At 36.2% G+C, this 24,287-nt stretch overlaps 4 protein-coding genes across 4 annotated transcripts; 3 read left to right on the top strand and 1 right to left on the bottom strand.

Moving 5' to 3' along the window:
- Nucleotides 768-1,461, top strand: LOC107640317. The gene is made up of 3 exons (XM_016343849.1): nucleotides 768-917; nucleotides 994-1,155; nucleotides 1,417-1,461. The coding sequence occupies exons 1-3, from the start codon at nucleotides 768-770 to the stop codon at nucleotides 1,459-1,461; spliced, it is 357 nt and encodes a 118-aa protein (XP_016199335.1).
- Nucleotides 8,851-13,130, top strand: LOC107643257 (long chain acyl-CoA synthetase 6, peroxisomal). The gene is made up of 14 exons (XM_016346852.2): nucleotides 8,851-8,997; nucleotides 9,129-9,208; nucleotides 9,316-9,409; nucleotides 9,889-9,977; nucleotides 10,071-10,159; nucleotides 10,403-10,532; nucleotides 10,648-10,766; nucleotides 10,934-11,057; nucleotides 11,147-11,233; nucleotides 11,467-11,570; nucleotides 11,673-11,758; nucleotides 12,289-12,375; nucleotides 12,474-12,560; nucleotides 12,670-13,130. Exons 2-14 carry the CDS (start codon nucleotides 9,180-9,182, stop codon nucleotides 12,763-12,765), a joined length of 1,221 nt encoding a protein of 406 aa, XP_016202338.1. The 5' UTR covers nucleotides 8,851-8,997; nucleotides 9,129-9,179; the 3' UTR covers nucleotides 12,766-13,130.
- On the top strand, nucleotides 14,338-21,961 carry LOC107643256 (chloride channel protein CLC-d). Its single transcript, XM_016346851.2, has 22 exons — nucleotides 14,338-14,872; nucleotides 15,023-15,095; nucleotides 15,869-16,090; nucleotides 16,198-16,244; nucleotides 16,333-16,431; nucleotides 16,776-16,939; nucleotides 17,045-17,185; nucleotides 17,275-17,345; nucleotides 17,445-17,524; nucleotides 17,719-17,868; nucleotides 18,554-18,613; nucleotides 18,693-18,767; nucleotides 18,986-19,137; nucleotides 19,409-19,544; nucleotides 19,613-19,744; nucleotides 19,954-20,031; nucleotides 20,119-20,174; nucleotides 20,298-20,384; nucleotides 20,470-20,626; nucleotides 20,728-20,829; nucleotides 20,917-20,963; nucleotides 21,535-21,961. The coding sequence occupies exons 1-22, from the start codon at nucleotides 14,690-14,692 to the stop codon at nucleotides 21,620-21,622; spliced, it is 2,400 nt and encodes a 799-aa protein (XP_016202337.1). The 5' UTR covers nucleotides 14,338-14,689; the 3' UTR covers nucleotides 21,623-21,961.
- Nucleotides 22,477-23,661, bottom strand: LOC107643255 (mavicyanin). Its single transcript, XM_016346850.2, has 2 exons — nucleotides 23,396-23,661; nucleotides 22,477-23,313 (listed from the first exon to the last, which is right to left on the bottom strand). The coding sequence occupies exons 1-2, from the start codon at nucleotides 23,568-23,570 to the stop codon at nucleotides 22,910-22,912; spliced, it is 579 nt and encodes a 192-aa protein (XP_016202336.1). The 5' UTR covers nucleotides 23,571-23,661; the 3' UTR covers nucleotides 22,477-22,909.

Here is a 24,287-nt window from a genome sequence, read left to right as displayed (position 1 = left end):
CTTACCAAATAACACTTAAGTTACTGCTTCATATAAAGGTTTCGTGCAATTTTTTTCTCCTTAATCCTTATTCGAGAACGATTGATTTGGGTAGAAAGAGGGAGTGATTATATGTTCTTGAAAACACCTTTATTTATAATCCATCAATTTTGCACTCTATTCATACAATCCAAACAAATTCACCGATTACATCCTCCAACTTATGACACTTTCGTTTGAGTTATTTTTGTGGACAAATGGTCAATTATTTACACATAGATAATTTTTTTTATTTTTATGCATCATGATGAAACTTGTCATATTTGTCATTTTTCTAAGAAAATAAAACTTTCTTTCTCTCAAAGTTTTACCAAAGCAAGTGCTAATGTTGATCTATTATATTTTGATATATGGTCATATGGAGACTGTTTCGGCAAAATTCTATTCATAATCATAAATATTTTTTTACTATAGCCGATGATTTTAGTCGTTTTACTTGGGTTGTTTTATTAAGGGATAAGTACTTTTTTCGTCCCCAAGGTCTAGGGTCAAAATCAATTTCGTCCCTAACCTTTTTTTGTTATTAAAATCATCCTTAATCTTTACAAACACATTAAAATTGTCCTTCCCCCAATTACGAAAATTTTTGGACACATTTGCCCCTGGAGTTGTTACCGGTAGTTGAACCACATAATGGTATAGAAAATTAAGTTTTATTGTTAATTAAAAACCTCACCCCCAAACGAGAAGCACAAAGCGTCTGCTAGGGTTAGGGTTCGAGTGCAGCAATGGCGTCGAAGAGCTCAAGGTCGTCTCGGAGCAGGGGGTCTGAGCAGAAGAGGGGGATTCTTTGTGGGCATGGAGAGAGACCAGTGTTGCGAGTTTTGGGAACCAAAGAAAACCCAGGTCGCCGATTTTGGGGCTGCGTCTACTATGAGGTGAGTTCATATTTTATTGTTCTCAGCTGATCGCAAAGTTTTGTTTCTGAGCACTGAGTATGGTGGGCTCATGTAGGTTAATGATGAATGTCAGTTTTTTTGTTGGGCAGACCCAGAAGCTGGAAGCAAAGATCCGCATGTTGCAAGGTTGAAGAGGAAAGTTGTAGCCCTGAAGGCAGACGTGAAGGCATCTGAGTGGAAGTTGAAGGTTGCTGCAGTGTTCTGCTTGGTTGGCAAGGTTGGTTGTTTATGTTGCTGGCTGCAAGTTTTGTTGAACCACAACCAGGGTTTACCATGTTTGGGGCCTCTAAAACTGGGTTGATGAAAGTTTGGTAGAAAATAGGGCACTTTTAGTTAGTTTGTACTTAGGCATTGAAGTCTACTTTATGTAATTAAAAAATTACTACTGTGGCTGGATAGTTATTTGGTATTGAAATTGGTTCTTGTAGGTGAGTATATGTGTATGTAAGTGATGGTGTTGTGTCTGTAATTTCACAAGAAATTGGCAATGAAAGTGGAAATGGTTGAGATGAAATATGACTGAATATTTGTGTCTGTTTTACTAATGCATAACATGTAGTATAGAGTACTTGCACAACATCAGAATGAAAGTAGAAACAGATAAACCAACACATAACCATGTGACTTCATTCATTAACAAGCCAAGGGTAATAGTCTTAAAGCATTCATGAAACCAGATGACACTTGGACTTATATCAAAACAGCAGTAATTCTGTTCACTTTTACACAACCTTAGGCATAAAGAGTATGTAATAATTTCCAATCAAAATGAAATCTCACAACCATACAGTATGATCAAACTGGATCTACATTAACAAGCTAACATCTTAAATAGTTAGTAAACATTGTTAAAGTTTTCCCCATTCCCTTGGAGGCAGTTTTGCTATCAGCCTCAATTTCCTTGGAGAAACATGTAGTGCAATGTTGTGAGTGAAGGAGACCTTGTTCATAATTGGTTGGCTTGAGCTGGATGCACCCTTCTCCTTGGTAGCTGGTGGTGGTTGGGTTGAGCTTCTGATGGGCTTCATGTTGGGCCTTCGTTGGGGAGTAGCTGTTGGTATTGTATTGGGCCTAGTTGCATGTGTTATGGGCTTGGGGATGAGCTGGGAATGGGATGACTTGGACCTGGTTATGGGGGTTGAGCTGGTGGCTGGTTGGGGCTGTGATGATGAATTTCCTTGTGCTTTGGACCTCTTCCTCCCTCTGGTAGCAGATTGCATAGTAGGTTTCAAAATTGACCTCTTCCTTCCTCTAGTATCTATCTTGGCAGCAGTTTGTTTAGGTGGTTGGGCCTGCAATACACCAAGAAAGAGACAGATAAGCCCTAATATACATATGGAAAACATTGCAATAAACCCTAACAGTCATTAAAAGAACTGAGCTTACAGGGAGGGGTGGATTGTTGCACCTTCCTCTCTTGTGACCTGCTGCACCACACTTTGAACACCTCTGTATCTGTCCCCTCCTAGACAAGTGTGTCTGGCATCTATCCTCTGATTCATTAGGTCCTCTTTTCCTTTTCTTTACTGGTCTGTGGCTAGGATTCCAATAAGGTGGTGGCATGACATCATCGAAGTTAGTGTGCTCCCACAGATCTGGGCCATTGAGAAGGTTGATTACGGATTCATAACACTTGACGTAGGCATCTCTCTTGTAGCAGTCATCCACATACGAATCCAATTCAAGACCCTTGAAGTTTATACAACTGATTGTATGTGTGCAAGGAATTCCACTTAGCTGCCATTTCCTACATGAACACTCACGAAGAGACAAATCAATAGCATATTTGCTCAACCCATTGACAACCTCATAAGTTTGTGCAGCAGACCAGTAAGGCCTCCACTCACTGGCTGCCCTTCCTCTTCTCTCTATCTTTTTCCTAATTCGAGGTAAAATTGTTCCATTGAACTTTTTAATTCCTTCTTTATTAACAGCCCATCTACTCATAAGGTACACCCTAATTTCTTCTAGCATAGTAATGATGGGCTTCTCCCTAGACTCTAATATTGCCCCATTAAAGCTTTCACACATATTATTTACAAGAGTATCACATTTGGAATGGAAGTTAAACCTGGACCTGCTCCAGAATCTAGGAGGAATAGAGTTGAGATGCTTGTGAGCCTCTACATTTACCCCTCGGACCACTGCCATTTCTCTCTCCCAATCCTTCCAGTGTGTAGCTTTAGCACATCTCCACATCAGTTGCTTCAATTGCAGTCCAGAGAACTTTTTTCTGAAGTTGCTGTAGAGATGCCGAACGCAAAACCTGTGATCTACAACTGGGATCACCTCATCAAAAGTTGGCAGTAACCCCTACCAAAAGGAGGTAAGTATGCATAATATTAAGTTCATATTAAGTTAAATGAGGAAGCTAATATTAAGTTATAATCTCATACTGTTGAGTATGCATAAGTATGTTAAATGAGGAATGTATTTCAATTTCACACAAAATCATTTACCTTTTGCTGATCAGACATGAAGGTTGCCCTGCCAATTGTCTCAGACCCAAAATCATCAATTAGCAGCTTCAGGAATCAAGTCCAGCTATCTTACGTTTCTGACTCCACAACGGCATAGGCAATCGGGAGCATTTGATCATTCGGGTCCCAACCTATAGCAGTCAACAGCTGCCCCCCTTGAGGTGTTTTCAGAAAGCAGCCATCTAACCCAATGAACTTCTTACATTGCAGAAAGCTTTTTTTGCAAGCATCTAGGCATACATAAAGTCTTTGAAATATGCAATAGTTGTTCAAAGATGAGTGTTGTTGCTCATGCTCAAAGTCAGGGACATCTGTACCTTCAGAGTCACTGAGGATCCTGGATTAGAACGGAGCAACTCATAGCAGTAATCACCAATCCTCTTGTACTGCTTCGTATACTCTCCCTGTATGTCATCCAACGCCGCTTGCCTTGACCTAGCTGCCATTGAAGTTGTAACTGTCAGATTCCACTTTCTTTGTGCCTTGTTCACCAATTCCTTGATCTTAACCCTTGGATTATGTTCCACCTTCTTCTTAAAAGCCCTACTCAGCCACGAAGTATGCATTATCCCAACCCTATGAGACTGGCCACAAGTATGCTTAAGGTTCATGGATCGAAGCTGCCAAGTTGCTTCCTCTTTCATCTTAGTAGCATATAACCAGAAAGGACAACCAGGCTGACAAACAGCCCTCACTCTAACCAAATCAAGCTTCGCATACCTGAGTCCCCTTCTCGTTTGTACTGCATACGATGTCACAATATCCTTAAATTCCTCTCTTGAAGCAAAAACTGTTCCCACGTCCCACTTGTAACTATTCATGTCTTTACAATCCTTATGAATTGGATAACTCCTTGCCTCATTCTTATCTTCCCCTTGTCCTTCCTCATCATCTGAACCAACACCAACCTCATACTCCAAGTCCACTTCATCGCTATTAAAGCCTTCCCCATCACTAAAATCGCCATTCATAACCCCTTTGCCTTTATCAACCCTCTTACTACCCTTGGCACTTGTATCTTCCTCAAATCCACTCTCATCATCATATTCCTCATCACTATCTGTAAAATGAATGCCGTCTGCACTATCACCCTCAGGATCAGACAGAATAAACTCCTCATCATCGCTGTCATCATCGCTATTTGTCTCAACCCGTTCATTTTCAGCTCCCACATCTGTATCTAACTTATCTCCTTCATTGCCTTGTTGTACATCATCATTTTCCATCTCTTGAACTTTTTCACCCTCATAAACCACCAACTCATTACCCGGATTCTGCTCTGTTTGGCCTCCAACATCAATAAACCCAGCTTCAGGAAATTCTTCTACATCCTCAATCACATGCACCACAAACACCTCAACATGACCCCTCAAGTTCACTATTCTGCACATCTTAAGTGCATCTTTATCCGTAGCAAATAATTTCAGGGCCTTCTCTAACTATTGACTAGCTGGATCCTTATACCACAGAGCTGAAATGTTCTCTCTGGTGTATCTGAACTACCTCAGCTCCGCATATGCCTAAAATAAATACTAGCAATCACTATCAACATCTTCTATAACTGTCTTTTCTCCCCCTAAATACCACAACGACCCTTCCTCATAACCAAATCGACCCCCATGGTAAACAGTCAGAGTAAAGCTTCCCATTTCTTAAAGACACAAGAAAAACCAAATCAAACCCTCGCAATACTATTATTACACAAATGCTGCATACATACCTCAATGTCGATGACAATGCCGGACCGACCTCCTTCCTCACCGTAGCTAGCGACCTCCAAATGCAGTTCAGATACTCCTCCGATGAAGACACACCACAGCTAGGGCATTATTGAACATGAAACATCACCTTCGAATGTGTGTAATGGCAAATGAGATAGTAAATGACTTTCGCGGGAATGAAAAACGAAGCGTTATAGACCTCAGGGACAAATGTGTCCAGAAATTTTCATAATTGGGGGAAGGACGATTTTAATGTGTTTGTAAAAATTGAGGATGATTTTAATAACAAAAAAAGGTTAGGGACGAAAAAAGTACTTATCCCTTTTATTAAAATAAAAAGGAGAAGTACAAAATCATGAAAAGAATTTTATCAACTTAGTTGAAAGACAATTAACTCTAAAATTAAATGCAATTATTCATAAAATGGACTAGAATTTCTTTTACATGATTTTTACTCTTCCAAAGACATAATTTCATCAATGCAGTTGTGTTGAAACCCACAACAAAATGGTGGAGTCGAACACAAGCACCGACATACTTTAAATATAGCCCTTGTTTTTATGTTTCAATCTAATTTATCTTTTTTATTTTGGTCTTATATTGTTAATCATGCTGTTTATTTGCTTAATCGGATTTCTTCTTCTGTAATTAATTTCAAAATATCATTTGAGGTTTTATTTACTCATTTCCCAAATTATCATCGTTATTCTGAATGAGTTTGCTTATCTCCAATATATCTCTTTGATTATTTGTTCGATTCCTCTCTCACCTACGCAAATTCCTCTTTCTCAAAGTATCAATATCCTTTATTTTCATTCATGTCTTTTTTTTCTCTTTCACCTACACATAATTAGTCTCTTTTATCTATACAGTCTGATATTGAGCCACAATCTTTTAAAGACATCAATACCCACTCTAATTGGTACAAAGCTATGAAAAATGAGTTAGATACTCTTGAATTGAACAAAATCTGGTGTATTGCAGGTGTTAAGCAGTTGGCTATAAAAGAGTATATCACATCAAACACAAGATTGATGGTTTAGTTGATTGGTATAATGCACGTCTTGTGGCTAAGAAATTACCCAAATTGAAGATGTTGCTTTTTTTGAAAAGGTTCTCTCCTGCTATTAAATCTTCCACCATTAGATTGGTTTTGGCTTTGGCATCTTTAAAGCATTGGCCTATATCAGTTAGATGTCAATAATGCTTTCTTACATAAGGATCTTTTTGAAAAAGTTTACATGACTTTACCATCCAGGATTATATCTCCTTGACTAAATTGATGTTGAAAGTTATTGACGTCATTGTACGGTTTACGACAATCAAGTCGTATATAGTATGACAAACTTTCTAATCTTTTGCTATCTCATGAATATCAACAGACCTTATATGATTATAACTTATTTGTAAATTAACTGGTGCTGAAATCTATATTCTTCTAGTTTATATTGATGATATTGTTTACTGGTAATTTTATTTTTGAATTTATTGCCATTAAGTCTTATTCTACACTAACACTTTCGCATTAAATACTTGGATCTGTTGAAATATTTTTTGGATATTGAAGTTGCTCAATCGGTAAAAGGGATTTGTTTATTTGAGAGAAAATATTATCTTGATCTTTTAGAAGATTATGATTTATTAGGTGCCAAACCTATCTTTGTTCTCATAGATAGTGCATTAGTGCCACAAAATATATCAAGACAATAGTCTCTTGCTATATGATCCTTTTGTTTATCATCATTTGGTTGGACGGCTTATCTCTATCACCACTACAGGACCAAACATCATGTATGCCACTCAACAATTAAGACAATTTATGGTATCTCTTATTAAATCTCATCCTAAAACTGCCAAGCGTGTGTTAAGAAATATCCTTGGCAAAGGAATTTTCTTCCCAAAAGAATCTGAAATTCAAATCCTTGGATTTAGTGAGTCCGATTGGATAAGATGTCCTGATACTCGAAGATCATTGGCTGGTTATTGTTTTTTTGGGTAATTCTTTGATTTCTTAAAAAACTAAAAAACAAATCATTATTGTCCGATCATTCATCGAAATCGAATATCATACTCTTGCTAGTACAACTTGTGAGCTTCAATGGTACATATTCTGCATATATCTCTCATTCGTCCACCAATTTTGTATTGTGATAATCAAAGCGTTATTCACATCTCGGTTAATCCAATTTTTCATGAACGGACTAAATACCTAGAAGTTGATCATTTAGTTCGCCAAAAAGTTCAAGTTGGAGTGATAAAAATTTTTTTGGATAGTTAGCAGACATATTTATCAAGCCTTTATCTCTTCAACCTTTTCACCTCAATCTTTCCAAACTCAATGTTCTTAACATTTTTTACCCTCCAACTTATAGGAACATATTAAACTATCTTTCTTTTTGTACCTATGACAATACCAAAGAAAAATCACAACTGTCTATACACAAATAAATTTAGCCCAACAAATAGAATAAATTTCTTTGTTAAATCTTTTTATATTTCTGCTAAAAACAAAATTAGTTATACTGACTCACTTTTTGATAACTAATGGAATCACCTAGAAGATTTAATTGTTTTAGAATTTTAGCCCTTTTGTATTCATAGTCAATTTTGTATATATAAATAGCATTGTTTTCTATATTTCAATATAAAGAATATTCACAATTAAATTATTCTTTGAGTTTGTTTCCATGAACTTTTAATAAGAATTTTTTTTCAAATAATATTTTTTAAAATAATTTAAAAAAAAAGTAAAATTAATTTTATATTTGGATATTTTATACAAAATTTTTTTTTTATATTTAAAAAATAACAAAAAAATATTTTTTTTTTCATTCAAAAAATTGTTATTTTCTATCAACTTAAAGACATTCCAACCAACACTATTTTTTTTTAATCCTTTTGTCTATTTCAAGTTTTATTACTTATATTAATATAAAGCATGAAGAATGATGAATGATTTGGAAATCAAAGGAAGTGGTACCAGAAACATAGGCCATCTACTGAAGTATTTAATGCACAACATGAAAGTGTTTCCGGATCCCATGAAGCAATCTCGTGTCTGTGAGGCAACTCACGCCATGACAAGAAGGACGGAGACATGTTTACTTGTATTTTTTCTGCATATGCCATTGCCGGCAGATATTTTAAGACTTTGGAATTAGCTTTAACCATGACCATTTTATCTCGTTTCCGATCAATACAAAATGTCACAGTCACGGACGCAGACATTAACAAAAAGAGAAAAAAATAAATTAAATAATAATAGTGTGTTGATCGTCTCCTCATCCAATATGAAAAAGAGCTATGCAAGAATTAAAAATTACTTAGCAAAAAGGAAGGAATATCTTTCTAGGCTTTTAGAAATTAGAAAAGTTCAAGAGCTTATAATTCGTATTAATTGTCACGGGAAAGTGACTGACGACATATTATTCATCAATCCAATCCACCTAATAATAAAGTATTAATAAAAAAATAATGTGAAAATGCATGTTCGAAATAGGACGCAATCATCATCTTAAGGTCTTGCTTTCTCTCTTTTAATTTACCTACCCACCACATAATCCTTTTCTTTTTATTATTTTTTATTTTATAAAAGAAACACAAAATATTTCTTTTTACTATTTTTTCTTTGCACTAACATGGTGATTGTAGTTTCTTACCACCATCTGTAGTTGCTAATGATTTATAATTTATTTATGCAACAAGCATCATTTATGATTTCATTGCTAAGTACTTGTTACCACTTGCCTTTTTCTGCCTTGGATGTAGGGAAGCAGTAATCTTCAGCCCTTTAGCCCACCAAAACCTGATGATGTTGCAACTATTTGCTATACAAGTGGTACAACTGGAACCCCAAAGGTGAGTAGGTTCTTGCCAAATTACTATTTTTTGTTTATGGTAGATGTTGTGTGCATGAAATGCTTTCCTCGGTAGTGGTCACTTTATAGAACATTCTTCATTTATCTTTCTGCTAAACGGATTCTCTTCAGGGGGCTGTCTTGACCCATGCAAACTTCATTGCAAATGTTGCTGGGACCACTATGGATGAAAAATTTGGCCCTTCTGATGTGTGAGTTCATTTTGAATGCCTACCTCATATTGTACAGTAGTTATTGTCATATTTTGGCTCATAAAATATTCTAAATGTTCTTGCTCTGGATTCCTTTTGATTTTCAGTTATATATCATATCTCCCTTTAGCACACATTTATGAGCGGACAAACCAAGTCATGATAGTGCATTTTGGCATTGCAGTGGGATTCTACCAGGGGGTATGAATCTTGAACAAATTCCCTTCCTTTCATTTTGCTTATGTTTTACCGACTTATTCACACTACACTTAGTGAGATGTTATGCCGTTCTAAATGAATTTTGCATGAATAACACTCTTTTGAGTTCAACTGAAATGGGTAGAAGATCCATGAAACCTGAAAAAAGAAAGATATTGTTCTAAATGGTTCTACCATCTTACTAAAAAGTTTGGTTTTTGAATCTTGAAAGGCCAGTGACATTAATTTTTCCAAGTAGTTGACTCCTCTTGGTGCGGTGAGGATTGTTTGTTTTGTCTACACTATAATGTAACTATTTGATATTTGTAAACCGAAGGTCCTATGGTTTCGGTAGATGCTAGATTTTTCTTTATTTATTACTTTTAAAGAGAGAGAGAGAGAGAGAGAGAGAGAGAGAGATTAGCCAACTTTCTTTTTTTCTTTTCCGCTCATTACCTGACTCACGTATTTGTATCATGCAGGATAATTTGAAACTAATGGATGATCTAGCTGCTCTCAGGCCTACTATCTTCTGCAGTGTCCCTCGGTTGTATAATAGAATATATGCTGGGTAGAGTATCAAACTGTAGTTTTTAAACTGTTAACAGGCTTTTGGTGTATTCGATGTGACTTAATGATATTCACTTGTACGGTTTTGCTGTAGTATTCTTAATGCTGTTAAAACATCTGGTGTTCTGAGGGAAAGGCTATTTAATGCTGCATATAATGCTAAAAGGCAAGCATTATTGAATGGTAAAGTTCATTATGTAAACCTTATTTTGTACAGTATGCATTTATATAGTTATTGTTCCTCATGTGTTTATTATATTACGTAATTGATTCCCATCATGTTCTTAAGATTGATCTTAATAATTCATCCCTCTCTCAAACTGAACCCCTGGAAGCAGATGTCTTATGGGTATTTATTTGTGTAGCTGTTTTTGTTCTACCGAGAGGTGGGGAAAAAACCTTACTTTCAAATTCCATCTGTTTCAGGTAAGAACCCTTCTCCAATGTGGGACAGATTAGTTTTCAACAAGATAAAGGCAAAGCTTGGAGGACGAGTTCGCCTTATGGTATCAGGTGCCTCACCTTTATCACCTGATATCATGGAGTTTCTAAAGATGTAAGTTCTTGTATAAAATCGGTATGCATTGCTACAGAGGATTATCCTTCATTTCTTTTATTTTATCATTTTAAAAAAATTCCTAGTCCAATGGTCTTTCACAACTACTTCACAGTTGCTTTGGTGGTCGGGTGACTGAAGGATATGGAATGACTGAGACTTCTTGTGTTATAAGCTGCATTGATGAAGGCGACAACCTTGGTGGTCATGTTGGATCTCCCAATCCAGCCTGTGGTGAGTAAATGATGAGTTTCATGATTGGGATTTGAGCACCGCTCCCTTCCCACTGCCAGTTCAAAAGAATAAAAATTGAAGTCATCTAGTTCATAAATATTAAGTTTATGTTGGCTGTTGCTTGAAGTGCCATGCCAAGTACTAAGAGTTTGTTCTTTTTGTTTCAGAGGTAAAACTCGTGGATGTGCCAGAAATGAACTATACATCTGATGATCAGCCCTATCCACGTGGTGAAATTTGTGTTAGGGGTCCAATTATTTTTCAAGGTTATTACAAAGATGAAGCTCAGACGTAACTCCCTTTCCTGTTCTGTGGTTCTTATGAGTCAAATTTTATTTATTCTATCTGAAAGATACCTCATATTGGATCAAATTGATCAGGAGGGAAGTCATTGATGAAGAGGGGTGGCTCCATACTGGAGATATTGGGACATGGTTACCTGGAGGTCGTCTCAAAATTATTGATAGGTGAGGTATTATCATTCCAGGCATAATGGGTAAATTTATGTGCTGACCTGTTAAATTCCTTGGCACAAGTATCCTCTGTTCTATAAGTAGGCTTCAGTAATAATCTTGGTGCAAACATGCTATCTTCAGTTTTTGTCCAATATGTCCTATCATGTAAAATTGGCAACTCTTTCTTGATTTACATTTGTTAATTTTGTTAACCATGCAAATCAAAACCTTGCATTTCTGTGTAGGAAGAAGAATATCTTTAAGTTGGCACAAGGCGAGTACATTGCACCAGAGAAGATTGAAAACGTATATGTCAAATGCAAGTTTGTTGCTCAGTGCTTTGTATATGGTAGGGGAATTGTCATACAAATTCGACAAGCACACATGCGTAGTCCTCTTTTGCTGTCTTATTTTCTCCTTTCCTTCATGATGCTTCCTTTTCCTTTTGTAGGTGATAGCCTAAACTCTTCTTTGGTAGCTGTTGTCGCGGTGGATCCTGATGTATTGAAAGCATGGGCTGCTTCGGAAGGCATCACGGTACTTCAATTTTTCCTAGAAAACGAACTTTCGATATCTGAACTTTGAAGAGGAATTGATAACCCTGTTTTGCATGCATTGTGCAATTTTTCACAATTCATGAATCATGCTAGCTGAGTGACTGTGTTCTTGTCCTCTATTTGAGCAAGCTGTTAATGTTATAGTAGGGAGACCAAGCACAGTTATTCAGTTTGAGAATTGAATCTTATGAGATGGATGGATATTTTCTTTCGCAGATATCATACGTAGCAGATAAAACCTTCTCTCAAAACCATGCAACTAACTATACTTTTCTAAGGTTTAAAATTTGGGATGGTTATTATGCCAGTGCCTATCCTTGTATAGGGAGGCCTTATTTTTCTGAAAAAATGGTAGTTAATGCTATGTTGCCAGCGTGTGTTGTTTTGAAAACAAGAAGCAAGGATCCTTCTATGAAATTTACTATAGTTCCTTTTCATTTTTGTATCACTGCATGCTGATTTTAAAATGCAATATCTTATGATAACGTGGTTTTATTGGCTTGGTTGCAGTATAATGATATATCACAACTTTGTAATGATCCAAGAGCGAGGGCTGCTGTCTTGGCGGACATGGATGCTGTCGGACAAGAAGCTCAAGTATGTTACTAAATGTTTTGTTAAGGTTACGTTACTTGTTCATTACACCCCATTGTTAATAATATTAAATATTACTATCTTAATTTGATGCCTTTCAGCTTAGAGGTTTTGAATTTGTAAAAGCTGTGACTTTGGTGCCTGAACCATTCACAATGGAGAACGATCTGCTGACTCCTACATTCAAGGCAAGTGTTGAAGTCTCTGAGATTTCCTGATTGTCATTTCAGCAAGCTTCAAACATTATGTTTGTGACAATAAATGATGCCTAACTAATTTGCCTCTGAATTTTCTCAGATTAAGAGACCTCAAGCGAAGGAGTACTTTGCAAAAGCAATATCTGATATGTACAGTGAGCTCTCAAAAACTGATCCTAATCAGAAGACATTGTGATGCTGAAGGCCCTATAGTAGACAAAAGAAGACGCATCATCAAGTGGCCCTCATCAGAAGCTTCCTCAAGCATTACCCTCATAAAAATATCCTATCTTGGAGGATGACATTTTAGACGCATCTTATAAGAAAGATCCCAAGGATACTTCTGTACTGGTATCGTCTCAAATAATAATGCCTAAATCAGATGAACATTCATAGGTTTCTTTTTGTCCTTTTCTTTTGATAAATGAACATTCATAGTATTCACTCTATCCATCTAGTGGAATATACAAATGGAATAAGGCTCAATTGTTGATGTATTTACTTACTGTTCTTTCGGCATTATTATTTTTTACAATAAGATATTAAGATGCGTTATTTTTATTTTTTGCGGCGATTCCTCATCAGTCATCACTATTCATTTCATTTGATTCCATAGCGACAGTTTAGATTTGAGAATGCCCGAGAAATACTAATAAGTAATAGCCAGTGAGAGTGAACTCAAGTTTTCCTAGTACTAATAGGCTAATAATACCTTTGACCTTTGGTTCCATAATCGAGTAGAAATAGGTCCACTGAGCTAGGCGAATGAAACTTGGTCCTGAAATGCCGGGGTTCGAACATTTTTGGCTTGTGTGGGCCAGCTGGCCAGTTATAATTAAGTCCTGAAATGCCGGGGTTCGAACATTTTTGGCTTGTGTGGGCCAGCTGGCCAGTTATAATTAAGATGCATCACAAAATGGCTATTCTTGGTTTAGAAAAATGTTATTTATACATCAAATATGCTTAACACTTGCATAAAGATATATTCTTTTTGTTGTCTACAGTATTTCTTAGTTTGATAGTCTAAAAATTAATTTGTCCCAAATTTAAATTGTATAAGATAGGATTGACAAGTAAATTGACTACTCGATCAAAAATATAGTTGTTATTAGTTAATTATGTATTTGAATTCTTTTAATCAACAAATAAAGAGAATCCGTTTGTCTATTAAGAAGATATGATTATTATAAAAGAGGTAGACGTAGCTTGAATTGTTCTTAATTCAAGCGCCTTGCTCACTCTAAAACCATTGACTACTTCTGTTAAAATTACCTTGGAACCACTCTTATTTTCAAGTTGTTATTCAGGATGTGACTTCAACTTACCACGCCCTTAAACGAAAAAGATCATAAAATTGTTTGTGCACAAGATCGCAGCCTTAAATTCCTCATGTCCACCAAAAACTAAAAAGTTCAACTGTAACGTGTCACCTCTATTAGCCAACCAAAATATTAATAGTAAAAAGCAATTTAATTAATGAATATTAATAAGTTGATTAAAAAAAGGATTTTTTTAATTTTTCAATAGCTAGTGGACTTGAGATTAGTTCCCCAGCTCGTGTTGTTTTCGGCAGGTAAGTCCACGTAAGATCTCACATGACTTGCAAGTCATGATCCCCTACACCGTCACCCTACAGCTACCTCAACAGCGATCAAGATCTATCCGTTGATCTAACTGACTTTTGTGTCTGATTCGGATGAAGCCAACAAGTTGGAAAATCCATAACGTAGGCTTGCGCCTATTATAAACTATGTCTACACCTTTTTCCTCTTTGCGACTTTGCCTCTAAATCGATTTGCTTGCGAACAACGTTGGTAGGGGAATGATTTCGCGTTGCACAGTAAACAGAGCATCATCGAAACGCGAAAACGACGCAACAGCAAAGGGAAGAGAGAGTCGTTTTAGATTATACCACACTGTGCTGGTGCGGTTCCCTGCATTGATTTGATTCGCAATTGCTGCGGAGTTTTGAAGCCAAGCTGATCCGTGCGAGGAAGGTTCTTCTGATGCGATTGAATCTCGAACTTGCGGGCTTATGCCATTCAGGTTTTGAGATTGTAGGTTTTTCAGACTGAGGGGGACAAAAGGAAAAGGGTTTCGCTTCCGAATTCCAATCGACGATGCTGTCCAATCATTTTCAAAACGGCGTCGAAACGGTGAGGCACGCTTGGTCGCGGATCCCAAACTCCGAAGAATCACAGTTCGTCGACGACGCCGTTGGGCTTGTGAGGAAAAGCGATGGAAGCAGCGTTGAGAGCCTTGACTATGAAGTCATAGAAAATTTTGCTTATCGAGAAGAACAGGTTTTTTTTTAAATATATTATCTTTTTTAATGATAAGAATAATTTTCCATGTGGATTCTGAATTTTATTTTACTTTTGTTTTAGTTTGGTTTAATTATTGTTGCTCAAATTATAATGGGATGATGTTGGGCTGTGCTTCGAGATTTGTAGGCGCGCAGAGGGAAGCTGTACGTGAGTTATTTGCTGGTGGTGAAATGGCTTTTCGCCTTGCTCATTGGCATTGGTACTTCTCTCTTGAATAATGCATAGTGCTTCGCTTTACCTAGTTACCGGAAATGGCAAATTTTTGTTTCTTTTAGGGAAGGTCCCTTTTTTTTGGGGTGCTATAGGTAGCGGAATTAATTTTGTGATTATAGTTATCCCATGCTCAGAAAATTATTATTTCATGGGTAGGATATGGAGTGGCGGGGAGACTGGCTAAATTTCCAGTTCTTGATCACTTCATGTTGGATCTGTTGGTTCTTTTGAGGCTTCACAACTAATATTTCGATAATTTAATTTCCTTCTATTATGTAGTGTCTTTCCATGATACGCAAGCCAGCATTTGAAGTAATTGCATGAAATTGTTATTCACTGAGAGGTTGGGGTAGGGATAAGGCACGGGCATGAATCTTTGAGCTTTTAGATTATTTGAACTCAATAGAACTTCTTTTTTAAAGGTGGTTCAAATCTATTGATTAAAGTGTTAACAAGGTAAGGCCTAAATAAAATAAATTGAAGTATGTGAAAATGACTCCACCATAGGAGACCATGTAATACTTTCAATACGATTCTATCCTTGCTCAAATTATTTAATGGTGCTAGTTCCCCTGTCTCTTGTTCATTTTATTCAGTTGCAATTGTTTACTTTGATACAGATTCAAGGCTAAATTTTCAGTTTAACCAAACCCATTTACTTTGAGTCATGCCCCATGTGTTTCTAATGCTAATCTCATAGCTCTTTTTCTGAAGTTTGTTTCTTGACAAAAAAATGTCTTCCCATTTTATTGCTTGCAGGCACTGGTCTTGCTGCTGTTTTCATCAACTTGTCTGTTGAAAATTTTGCTGGCTGGAAATTCTCGTTGACATTTAGTATAATTCAGAAGTCATACATTGCTGGCTTTCTCCTATATGCCCTGATAAACTTGGTTTTGGTGTTTTCCTCTGTATATATTGTCACACAGTTTGCACCAGCTGCTGCTGGATCTGGTATTCCTGAAATCAAGGGTTACTTAAATGGTGAGTTAGACTTTTCAACTGTTTCTGGGGTTATTGCGTTGAAATTTTGTCCAGCTTGCGCAAAAATCCTTCATATGCTGATAGTGTGGATGCTGAATAATGTTCAGGGGTTGATATTCATGGGATTCTTCTTCTGAGAACTTTGATTGGAAAGGTCAGAGGGCTGCATTGATTATTTTGCTTTTTTAAGTTTTAGAAATACATAGCTGTTTATTAAATGCAAGGATTCTTCTTATGTTCAGATATTTGGCAGCATTGGATCAGTGGGAGGAGGCCTTGCTTTAGGTAAAGAGGGTCCTCTTGTCCATACTGGTGCTTGTATTGCTTCTTTGCTTGGACAAGTAAGTATGTACTACTCAGTATATGGTAGTATCTAAATGGTATGTTAAAAGTACAATATGCGCATAGTATGTGTTAGATCTTTCAGTATGTCCTTTCAATGCTTTGTTTCCCTTAAATAAAGAGGCTAAAATGTGGTGGCAACACCACATAAAGTGTCCATTGTATTTTAACTGACCATTTAAATGAACCTTGCTTTATAATTTATCAACACTTGCACATTATATTACCTGAATTATCCTCTGTGCTTCTGTGCATTACTTTTTTAAGACTAGTTGATTTTCACTGAATATGTATTTTATATGGAAGAAACTGATATAATCTGTTGGTGTCATGTCTTGAGTAGGGTGGTTCCACTAAGTATCATATAAATTCAAGATGGTTTCAAGTATTCAGAAGTGATCGAGATCGACGAGATCTGGTAACCTGTGGGTGTGCAGCAGGAGTTGCTGCTGCATTTAGAGCTCCTGTTGGTGGTGTATTGTTTGCATTGGAAGAGGTAACATCTTGGTAAGGAATTCTTAGTGACATGGCTCTTTTTCATTAGAAGGGGAAATGTGGTAAATCATTCATCATATATATTTTTGTTTTGATTTTTTTCCTATGCTCTTGAAGGTGGAGGAGTCAACTTATGTGGCGTGTCTTCTTCACTTCTGCTATTGTTGCTGTTGTAGTGCGAACTGCAATGGGATGGTGTAAGAATGGAAATTGCGGACATTTTGGGTCTGGCGGATTCATAATATGGGATATATCAGAGTAAAGATCTGTGCTTTCTCCTTTTTCACTGCCAGTTGAGCATTAAGGTTTTATTTTTGTCCTCTTCCCTTGACTGGTTTTATTTTTAGTGGTCAAGAGGATTATTCCTTTGCAGAGCTATTGCCAATGGCTATTATTGGGGTTATTGGAGGCCTACTAGGTAGGAGTTTTCACCTTTGTTTTGCACTTCAATGTATCATGAATTTTTACATTTGGTTGGTTTTGGTACACCTGTTAACTTATTGTCAATAATTTGCAGGAGCTTTATTTAACCAGCTTACACTTTATATTTCTAGTTGGCGTCGAAACCACCTTCACAAAAAAGGGAGCCGAGTCAAGGTATGTTGTTTTTTATACAATTGATTTGTCTGTATCTGCTTCCTTGTAGTAAGGACAACAAAAGAATGGAAGAACTGTACTGAGGAAAGAAAGTGATTATTATTGATATTTTGTTGTTTATCATGCTAGTGGTACCTTTATCTTCTCACTTGTCTTCTTATTTTTGTTTGCTCCTTCCTTCTCCTGCACTGCAGATTATTGAAGCATGCCTTGTCTCCCTTTTAACGTCAATTATTTCATTTTGCTTGCCACTTCTAAGAGAATGTAGTCCATGCCCGGAATCTGATCCTACTTCTGGTATTGAATGCCCACGTCCTCCTGGAATGTATGGGAATTATGTAAATGTAAGACAGTTGAATTTATATGATGTTCATCATTGTTAGTCTTACTCAATTTTCTCATTTTTTATTTATTTTTATTTTTATTTTTTGGTTTCAGCTTGATCTTTATTTTTATTTTTGTGTTTTCATACTTTAATACTACTTAATGACAGTTGAAACAAGGGGGTCGGATGAATTCAACAATGAAGCACCTTGTTTTTGTTTCAATTGTGAAAATGTTTGCCTGATTTGGTATTCTTTTGAGAAATATACTGTTTTTATTAGATGGAATATAAGAAATTAAGGTTACAGTTGTCCTATACAGTCTAAACAGAATGTTTTTGAGAAATATACTGTTTTCATTGCTTTTTCCAAAGGCCTTCACTCCTCAAGAGATTCTTATATAGGTACAAGCTTAATGTCATCTTTTTTTCTTGACACAAGCTTAATGTCATTTTTGGATACACATAAAAGTTGATAAGACTCATGAATGACCAGATTATCTTAAGTGGGAACCACTGTGTGTGCGACTAAAATAAGGCTTTAAAACTTGGGTCTATGCAGGAATCTCTATTCTGGCTCGTTTTACCTCCATTTTGAAATCTGACGTTCTTCTTAATTTAGTTCCGTTCTAAAGATAATATAGGTTGTACTCCTGGACTTAATTACTTTTGGAGATTCCATTTAATTTATGCCCTTTTTTTGGCAGTTCTTTTGTAGCAGTGACAAGGAGTATAATGATCTTGCGACTATTTTCTTCAATACACAGGTTTTGAATGAACTGGGAATCATAATTTGCTTTTTCATTTATTGTTATATTATATTAAGTTACTTCTCTATTGCTTCAGGATGATGCCATCAGGAATTTGTTCAGTGCGAAAACAATACATGAGTACAGTTCCCAAAGTCTGTTAACCTTTTTGGTATTGCACTCTTGCTTACTGGGTTGGACTTTAAATGCATTAGCCTTTATATTGAGTTATTTTCTATTTTTTGATTCAATAGAGTTCTTGGATACATGTATGTGGCCCTATATGGTTGATAGGAATTCTTGTTGATTTATCTTCATGCACCAATATTGAATAGAGTTGCCACTTGATGCACTTGATTATATACCAATTATTTTCTCTGTATGTGGCAGGTTATGTTTTATAGTTTAGCAGTGTTGACGTTTGGTACTGCTGTGCCAGCCGGTCAATTTGTCCCTGGTATAATGATAGGATCAACTTATGGACGTCTTGTTGGCATGTTTGTTGTAAAATATTACAAAAAGCTCAACATTGAAGAGGGAACGTGAGTGTCTTTCTTGACATTCCTTTAAAGTCATGGTCAAAAAGATATATACTTCTTCCATAGTTATATTTTTTGAAGCCTTTTGTTTCTTGATAAAAGGGATTATTATTATTAAAAGAGAAGGATAATACTAAGACCATTGAGGACAAGAAACAAAAAATATCAAAAGAGCAAAGCTTTCTAATCCCTACTATACTGAATGATTTTCTTTTTCTATATGTGGAATCCCCATTTCCCCTGTAATGTTCATATGATACTTTCTTATGTTCAGGTATGCTTTGCTGGGAGCTGCGTCTTTTCTTGGTGGTTCAATGCGGATGACAGTGTCTCTTTGTGTCATTATGGTTGAAATAACAAATAACCTGAAACTTTTGCCCCTTATTATGCTTGTTCTTCTTATATCGAAGGTATGCAGATCAGGACTTTCCTGTAAAAAGAAAGTCACTTCAAAATGCACTAAGTTCTTCCCTTACAGGCTGTGGGTGATGCTTTTAATGAGGGTCTATATGAAGAGCAGGCAAGATTAAGGGGCATTCCATTACTGGAATCAAGGCCTAAATATGAGATGCGGAACATGACAGCAAAGGAGGCCTGTGGAAGTGGAAGGGTGAGTGAACTTTCAAATTATTTAACAAATTGCATGTCCTTTATTAGTTGTCCAAGTATTGTTTTTTGTTTATTATTTGTTTTTTGGTGTGTCATTCTTGTGATGTGTAACTTGCTAAAATTGATGCTACCACTGGTTAAACTATATGTTTCACATGCCTTATTCTTTTGATACTTTGGCTTTTGACTCTGTAAATCTGTCTATTGAAGGTGATCTCGTTACCTCGGGTAGTTAAGGTTTCAGACGTAGTTTCCATTCTACGGAGCAACAAACACAATGGTTTTCCAGTATGTATATCTCTTATATCTATCCCTTCTATTGATAAATATTCCTTGCATTTTCATAGTTGTAGTTATACTTAAAATTATGCCCAGGTCATTGATCACACAAGAAGTGGAGAATCACTTGTTATTGGATTAGTACTTCGGAGGTGAGCGTGTACACAATATAGTTTTCTGAAGTTTTCTTATACTTTGATGTCTCTCTGGGTGACTCCAGGGAAAGCTTGAATTCACTTGGAAACTAAGCTTCTATGTCCCTGTCTTCTGTCTAGTCATTTGTTGGTAATCCTTCAGTCAAAGGTTGATTTCCAGCATAGCCCTTTACTCTCTGATCCCAGAGGTGGGGACAGGTCAATAAGGTAAGGCTTGATGAGGTATTTTTATATTTGGGCTTTTTCATCTGTATTCTATAATGATGATAATTGTTGACTCTCTAACTTCCAGGCATGATTCTCATGAATTTGCTAAGCCTGTTTCTAGTAAGGGGATATGTATCGACGATATACATCTAAGTCCAGATGACTTGGAAATGTACATAGATCTTGCTCCATTTTTGAATCCCTCACCATACATTGTCCCTGAAGACATGTCTTTGACAAAGGTGTGCAGTTTAAAATCCTTAAAAGATTTTTTTTTTCATTTTTTATTTTCTGTTATCCTTTTTTGTTGTCAGATAATTATGATCTCCTGCTTATGACACAGGTGTACAATCTTTTCCGCCAACTTGGTTTGAGACATTTGTTTGTTGTTCCTCGACCATCTCGTGTGCTTGGTTTGATAACCAGAAAAGATTTGATGATTGAGGTAATCTTTTTTTAATAACTGTTAAATTTAACATCTTTTGGACCTCCTGTTATTTATTATTAGGCTTGTTACTTTGAAACTGTGCAGGACACGGAAAATGTGAATACATTAGAGCTTCAGTCAACTAGTGTAAGGTCTCTGATGCTTTACTCCTTACTCATTTGGCACTCTATTCATCTTTTTAATAAATTTAAATATAATATTTTGAGTAGCCATATTCCTTTATACTCTAAAAGCAGTTTGAGTTTTTCTTTGTAGTTGAATGCCACGGTGCCATAAAAGTATTGCTGGCTCTTGGCAAACTTTTGGTCTAATATTTAAGTTGCTATCTGTCTGTCAAGGTTTGCACTGCAATGCAACTTGTCTGACTACCATAATTCCGACACTTGGTGATTATTGCTTTGAGTGTTCCCATTTGAGCATAAATAGTTTTTAGGTCGAGTTAATTACGATGAGCTTTGTGCTGCTCGGCTTACACAGTTTATCCAGTTGTAGATCCATTATTGGATGATTTAGAGTTTAGATAGATGAAGAACTTCATTGTGCATTTTCATCCTCTGGTGTCATTTTTCATCTCTGCAGTACAATCTGTTCCAACGTGGTGCCTTAGCAAAGCAAATTGCTTATCTATCTTGCAAGGATTTACATACTTACTCCAATAAATTCAGTTAAGTAGATTGTCTCTTCATGATTTTCTCCTCACAGAAATCGGCATCATAATAAAAGACCGACGACAAGGAATTCAGATGTGGAGCGCCCTTTGCTCAATGGTCTTCTTGTTGGTTCAGAATAATCAAGATTGTCTCTTCTGCGCAGATTGGTCCTTTCTGCCACCAATTTTCCGGGAAGATCATTATTTATTGTATTTTTTCTTCTTCAAATAGATTAGATAACCCAGAATTGTGTATATTATGAACTAGGGAAACCGGTTAGAGTATTCGTTAGATTTGTTAAAATTGATGCTGATAATGAGGGGTTAGTGTATACTTGCTAGTTTTTCGGGTTCTCTTTACCAGTACCAAAAAATAGTTAAAATGTTAGCTGGTTTAGCATGGTCCATTAGAATATGTGGAATATCTTCCATTATTTTAAGTAGAGGTTTTGCCAATTTTAATGAATCACTTTTATTTTCTATTCCCCCTCATTTATTTTTCTTTTTTCTATCGTTCTAAAGGCATTTGTATTCCAAGCGCGCTTCGAGCTTTGAGACCTGGGATTTGAGTGTGTTCAGGAATGAGTGGAGATGCATGAAATAAATAGCTTTTGTGTAATTTTAGTTTTTGATGGGTGTTGAAACCTTAAACCTTTAAAGTGAACTTCAAAGAAAAGTACTACATTTTATGCCATCATTCTAAATTATTGTCACTTCCAAGTGTTGTGAGACACAAATCATAACTTACTACAATAAATATTCAACTATCATCTGCATAGCATGCTCGCCTATGTTACTGAGCCCCGCCACCTTTTGTGGCGTTCCATCGTCATTAGCCATAATTGTTTGTACTTTGTAGCCTTGTACCAAAATCCCAAAAGCTAGGCTAATAGTCGTCATTGTCTTGCGAATATAGACGTACTAAAATTTGGACGGATGATACGCATTAGAGTAAAGACTAAAGAGAATTCCATTTTAAATATAAGATATGTATATAGTTATTTCAAGCTAGTCTCATATACTCATCCAAATCTATGATCTTGTAAATGAAAAAGAAAAAAAACAAAAGAAGAAAAAGTAGATGTGATTGAGAAGGTTTACAAGGTTGCCTAAGTTCTAAGCTATGCATAATCATAATGAGCTTTGAGAAAGGAAGAAAACTTGTTCCCACAGGAAAACCCCAACCAAATGATTAAAATAGACCCCAGAGACGAACTCCAACAATAACTAAAAAGACACTTGACTGGTTAATAACAAATATTTTAGATGTATACCAAAACGTAAATAAAATATTCGCATAATGACTAATTTAGTAATAAATTTTCAGTATAATTTTTTTAAAAAACAAATTAGTGAACAAAAAAACATAAGAAAACAAGGAGGCTTGGCTTGATGAGTTGCATGCATACTAAGGAAACGCAAAAGAAGCTAAGCGGTAGTATATCCAGCAATGAGTAGGAGGGCTGAAACCAAGAAAGGAACAAGTCCTGTTTTTGTCGTTGAGGGTGCTGCTTTGCTTGGAGCAGGTGCCGGTGCAACTGGAACTGAATACGCGAATGCCGAAGATGATGACGGTGCCGGTGCCGGTGCCGGTGCCTGTGATGCGGCTTCTTGTGTGACATTATTAGGCCTGTGGACATTGATGTCAACCTTCTGTCCAGCTTGGCAGTGGCCAGGGACTCCGCAGATGAAGAAGTGGTGTCCGTGTTTTGTAATGTTGATGGAATCATTCCCGCTTGCATAGCTCTCCAATGGAGCTGACGTGTTGCATGTTCTGTACATTGCGTGCGTCACCCTCATCACGTTGTGGAACTCCTCATTGTATTCAAATACTGTACACAAAAACAAACCAAAGTTAAATGAAAAAGTGGCAGCAGTATCCACTATGCATGGAAGATGGAAACACAGACTTACTGATAGTGTCACCGACATGGAAGGTCTTGGGAGAAGCCCAGGAATTGTAATCAACGTTGCCAATGATAGTCCATCCTGCTGAGTCTCCAACCTTATACACTGCTCCATGTGATGCGCTCTGCAAACCTGACATCACTATTAACAAAACTATAACTCTCTCCATCATCATCGCCATTGAATTTGCACCACGCTGATCACTTAATTTCCTGTGATATGTGTGTTTAATTGTGTATAATGTCCACTCCTCTCTTCTCTCCTCTCTCGCCTTTATATACTCTTTTTACTACCCACCTTAATAATATATTTCAATTTCAATTTTGTTTTTATCTTATCTTATATATCTTTCTATTTTAAATGTAANAAAGATTAGCTATAAAAGGAATTCCTTTTACATATGTAACGAATAATAATAATTCTAAAAAAAAATTGATACCCTAATAAAGTTAGATTACCATTAAATTTGACCTTTGTAATTTTGTGTAACAACAACCAATTTAGAGAAGCGAATAGTGATACGACAAATTGAATAAAGATAACCGCATTTAGACTATTTAAAACTTTTCTGAAAATTTCTAACTTATATTATCTTATTATTTTTTGTTGTAAGTTTATCTTTTGTTTATTTTTATCAAGCGAGCTAGTATCATCTTCTGATCTAATAATAATAATGATGATAATTTCCCTTCATAATAGACCAACATATATAATCCACAGTTAAAGCCAGGTTTCACCAACAACAAGAACATCTTTAGCTGTAACATCATGAATGAAAAGGCCAATAAAATTGGTGGTCCCGCATTCTTTTTGCAATTATTTGGTTTGATGAGATCATACTTTTTATATTTATACATTAGAAAAAGAGGTGAATCATGTACAGATTCAAAAAGCATAG

This window comes from Arachis ipaensis, chromosome B05, assembly GCF_000816755.2.
Source record: "Arachis ipaensis cultivar K30076 chromosome B05, Araip1.1, whole genome shotgun sequence".
NCBI lineage: Eukaryota > Viridiplantae > Streptophyta > Magnoliopsida > Fabales > Fabaceae > Arachis > Arachis ipaensis.
Note: the sequence above shows the minus strand (reverse complement) of the source record. Positions and strands in the feature narration are given on the sequence as shown.

Excerpts from the sequence above, each read along its gene's own strand:
- LOC107640317 (XM_016343849.1), top strand. The coding sequence starts at position 768 with ATGGCGTCGAAGAGCTCAAGGTCGTCTCGGAGCAGGGGGTCTGAGCAG. Across the intron at positions 918-993 it reads GGGGCTGCGTCTACTATGAG|GTTAATGATGAATGTCAGTT; the intron begins GTGAGTTCATAT and ends GGGCTCATGTAG. Across the intron at positions 1,156-1,416 it reads TGTTCTGCTTGGTTGGCAAG|AAATTGGCAATGAAAGTGGA; the intron begins GTTGGTTGTTTA and ends TAATTTCACAAG.
- LOC107643257 (XM_016346852.2), top strand. The coding sequence starts at position 9,180 with ATGGATGAAAAATTTGGCCCTTCTGATGT. Across the intron at positions 10,767-10,933 it reads ATCTCCCAATCCAGCCTGTG|AGGTAAAACTCGTGGATGTG; the intron begins GTGAGTAAATGA and ends TTTTTGTTTCAG. Across the intron at positions 11,058-11,146 it reads TACAAAGATGAAGCTCAGAC|GAGGGAAGTCATTGATGAAG; the intron begins GTAACTCCCTTT and ends CAAATTGATCAG.
- LOC107643256 (XM_016346851.2), top strand. The coding sequence starts at position 14,690 with ATGCTGTCCAATCATTTTCAAAACGGCGTCGAAACGGTGAGGCACGCT. Across the intron at positions 14,873-15,022 it reads TTGCTTATCGAGAAGAACAG|GCGCGCAGAGGGAAGCTGTA; the intron begins GTTTTTTTTTAA and ends CGAGATTTGTAG. Across the intron at positions 20,385-20,469 it reads GGTGGGGACAGGTCAATAAG|GCATGATTCTCATGAATTTG; the intron begins GTAAGGCTTGAT and ends TCTAACTTCCAG.
- LOC107643255 (XM_016346850.2), bottom strand. The coding sequence starts at position 23,570 with ATGGCGATGATGATGGAGAGAGTTATAGTTTTGTTAATAGTGATGTCA. Across the intron at positions 23,314-23,395 it reads CCATGTCGGTGACACTATCA|TATTTGAATACAATGAGGAG; the intron begins GTAAGTCTGTGT and ends TTTTGTGTACAG.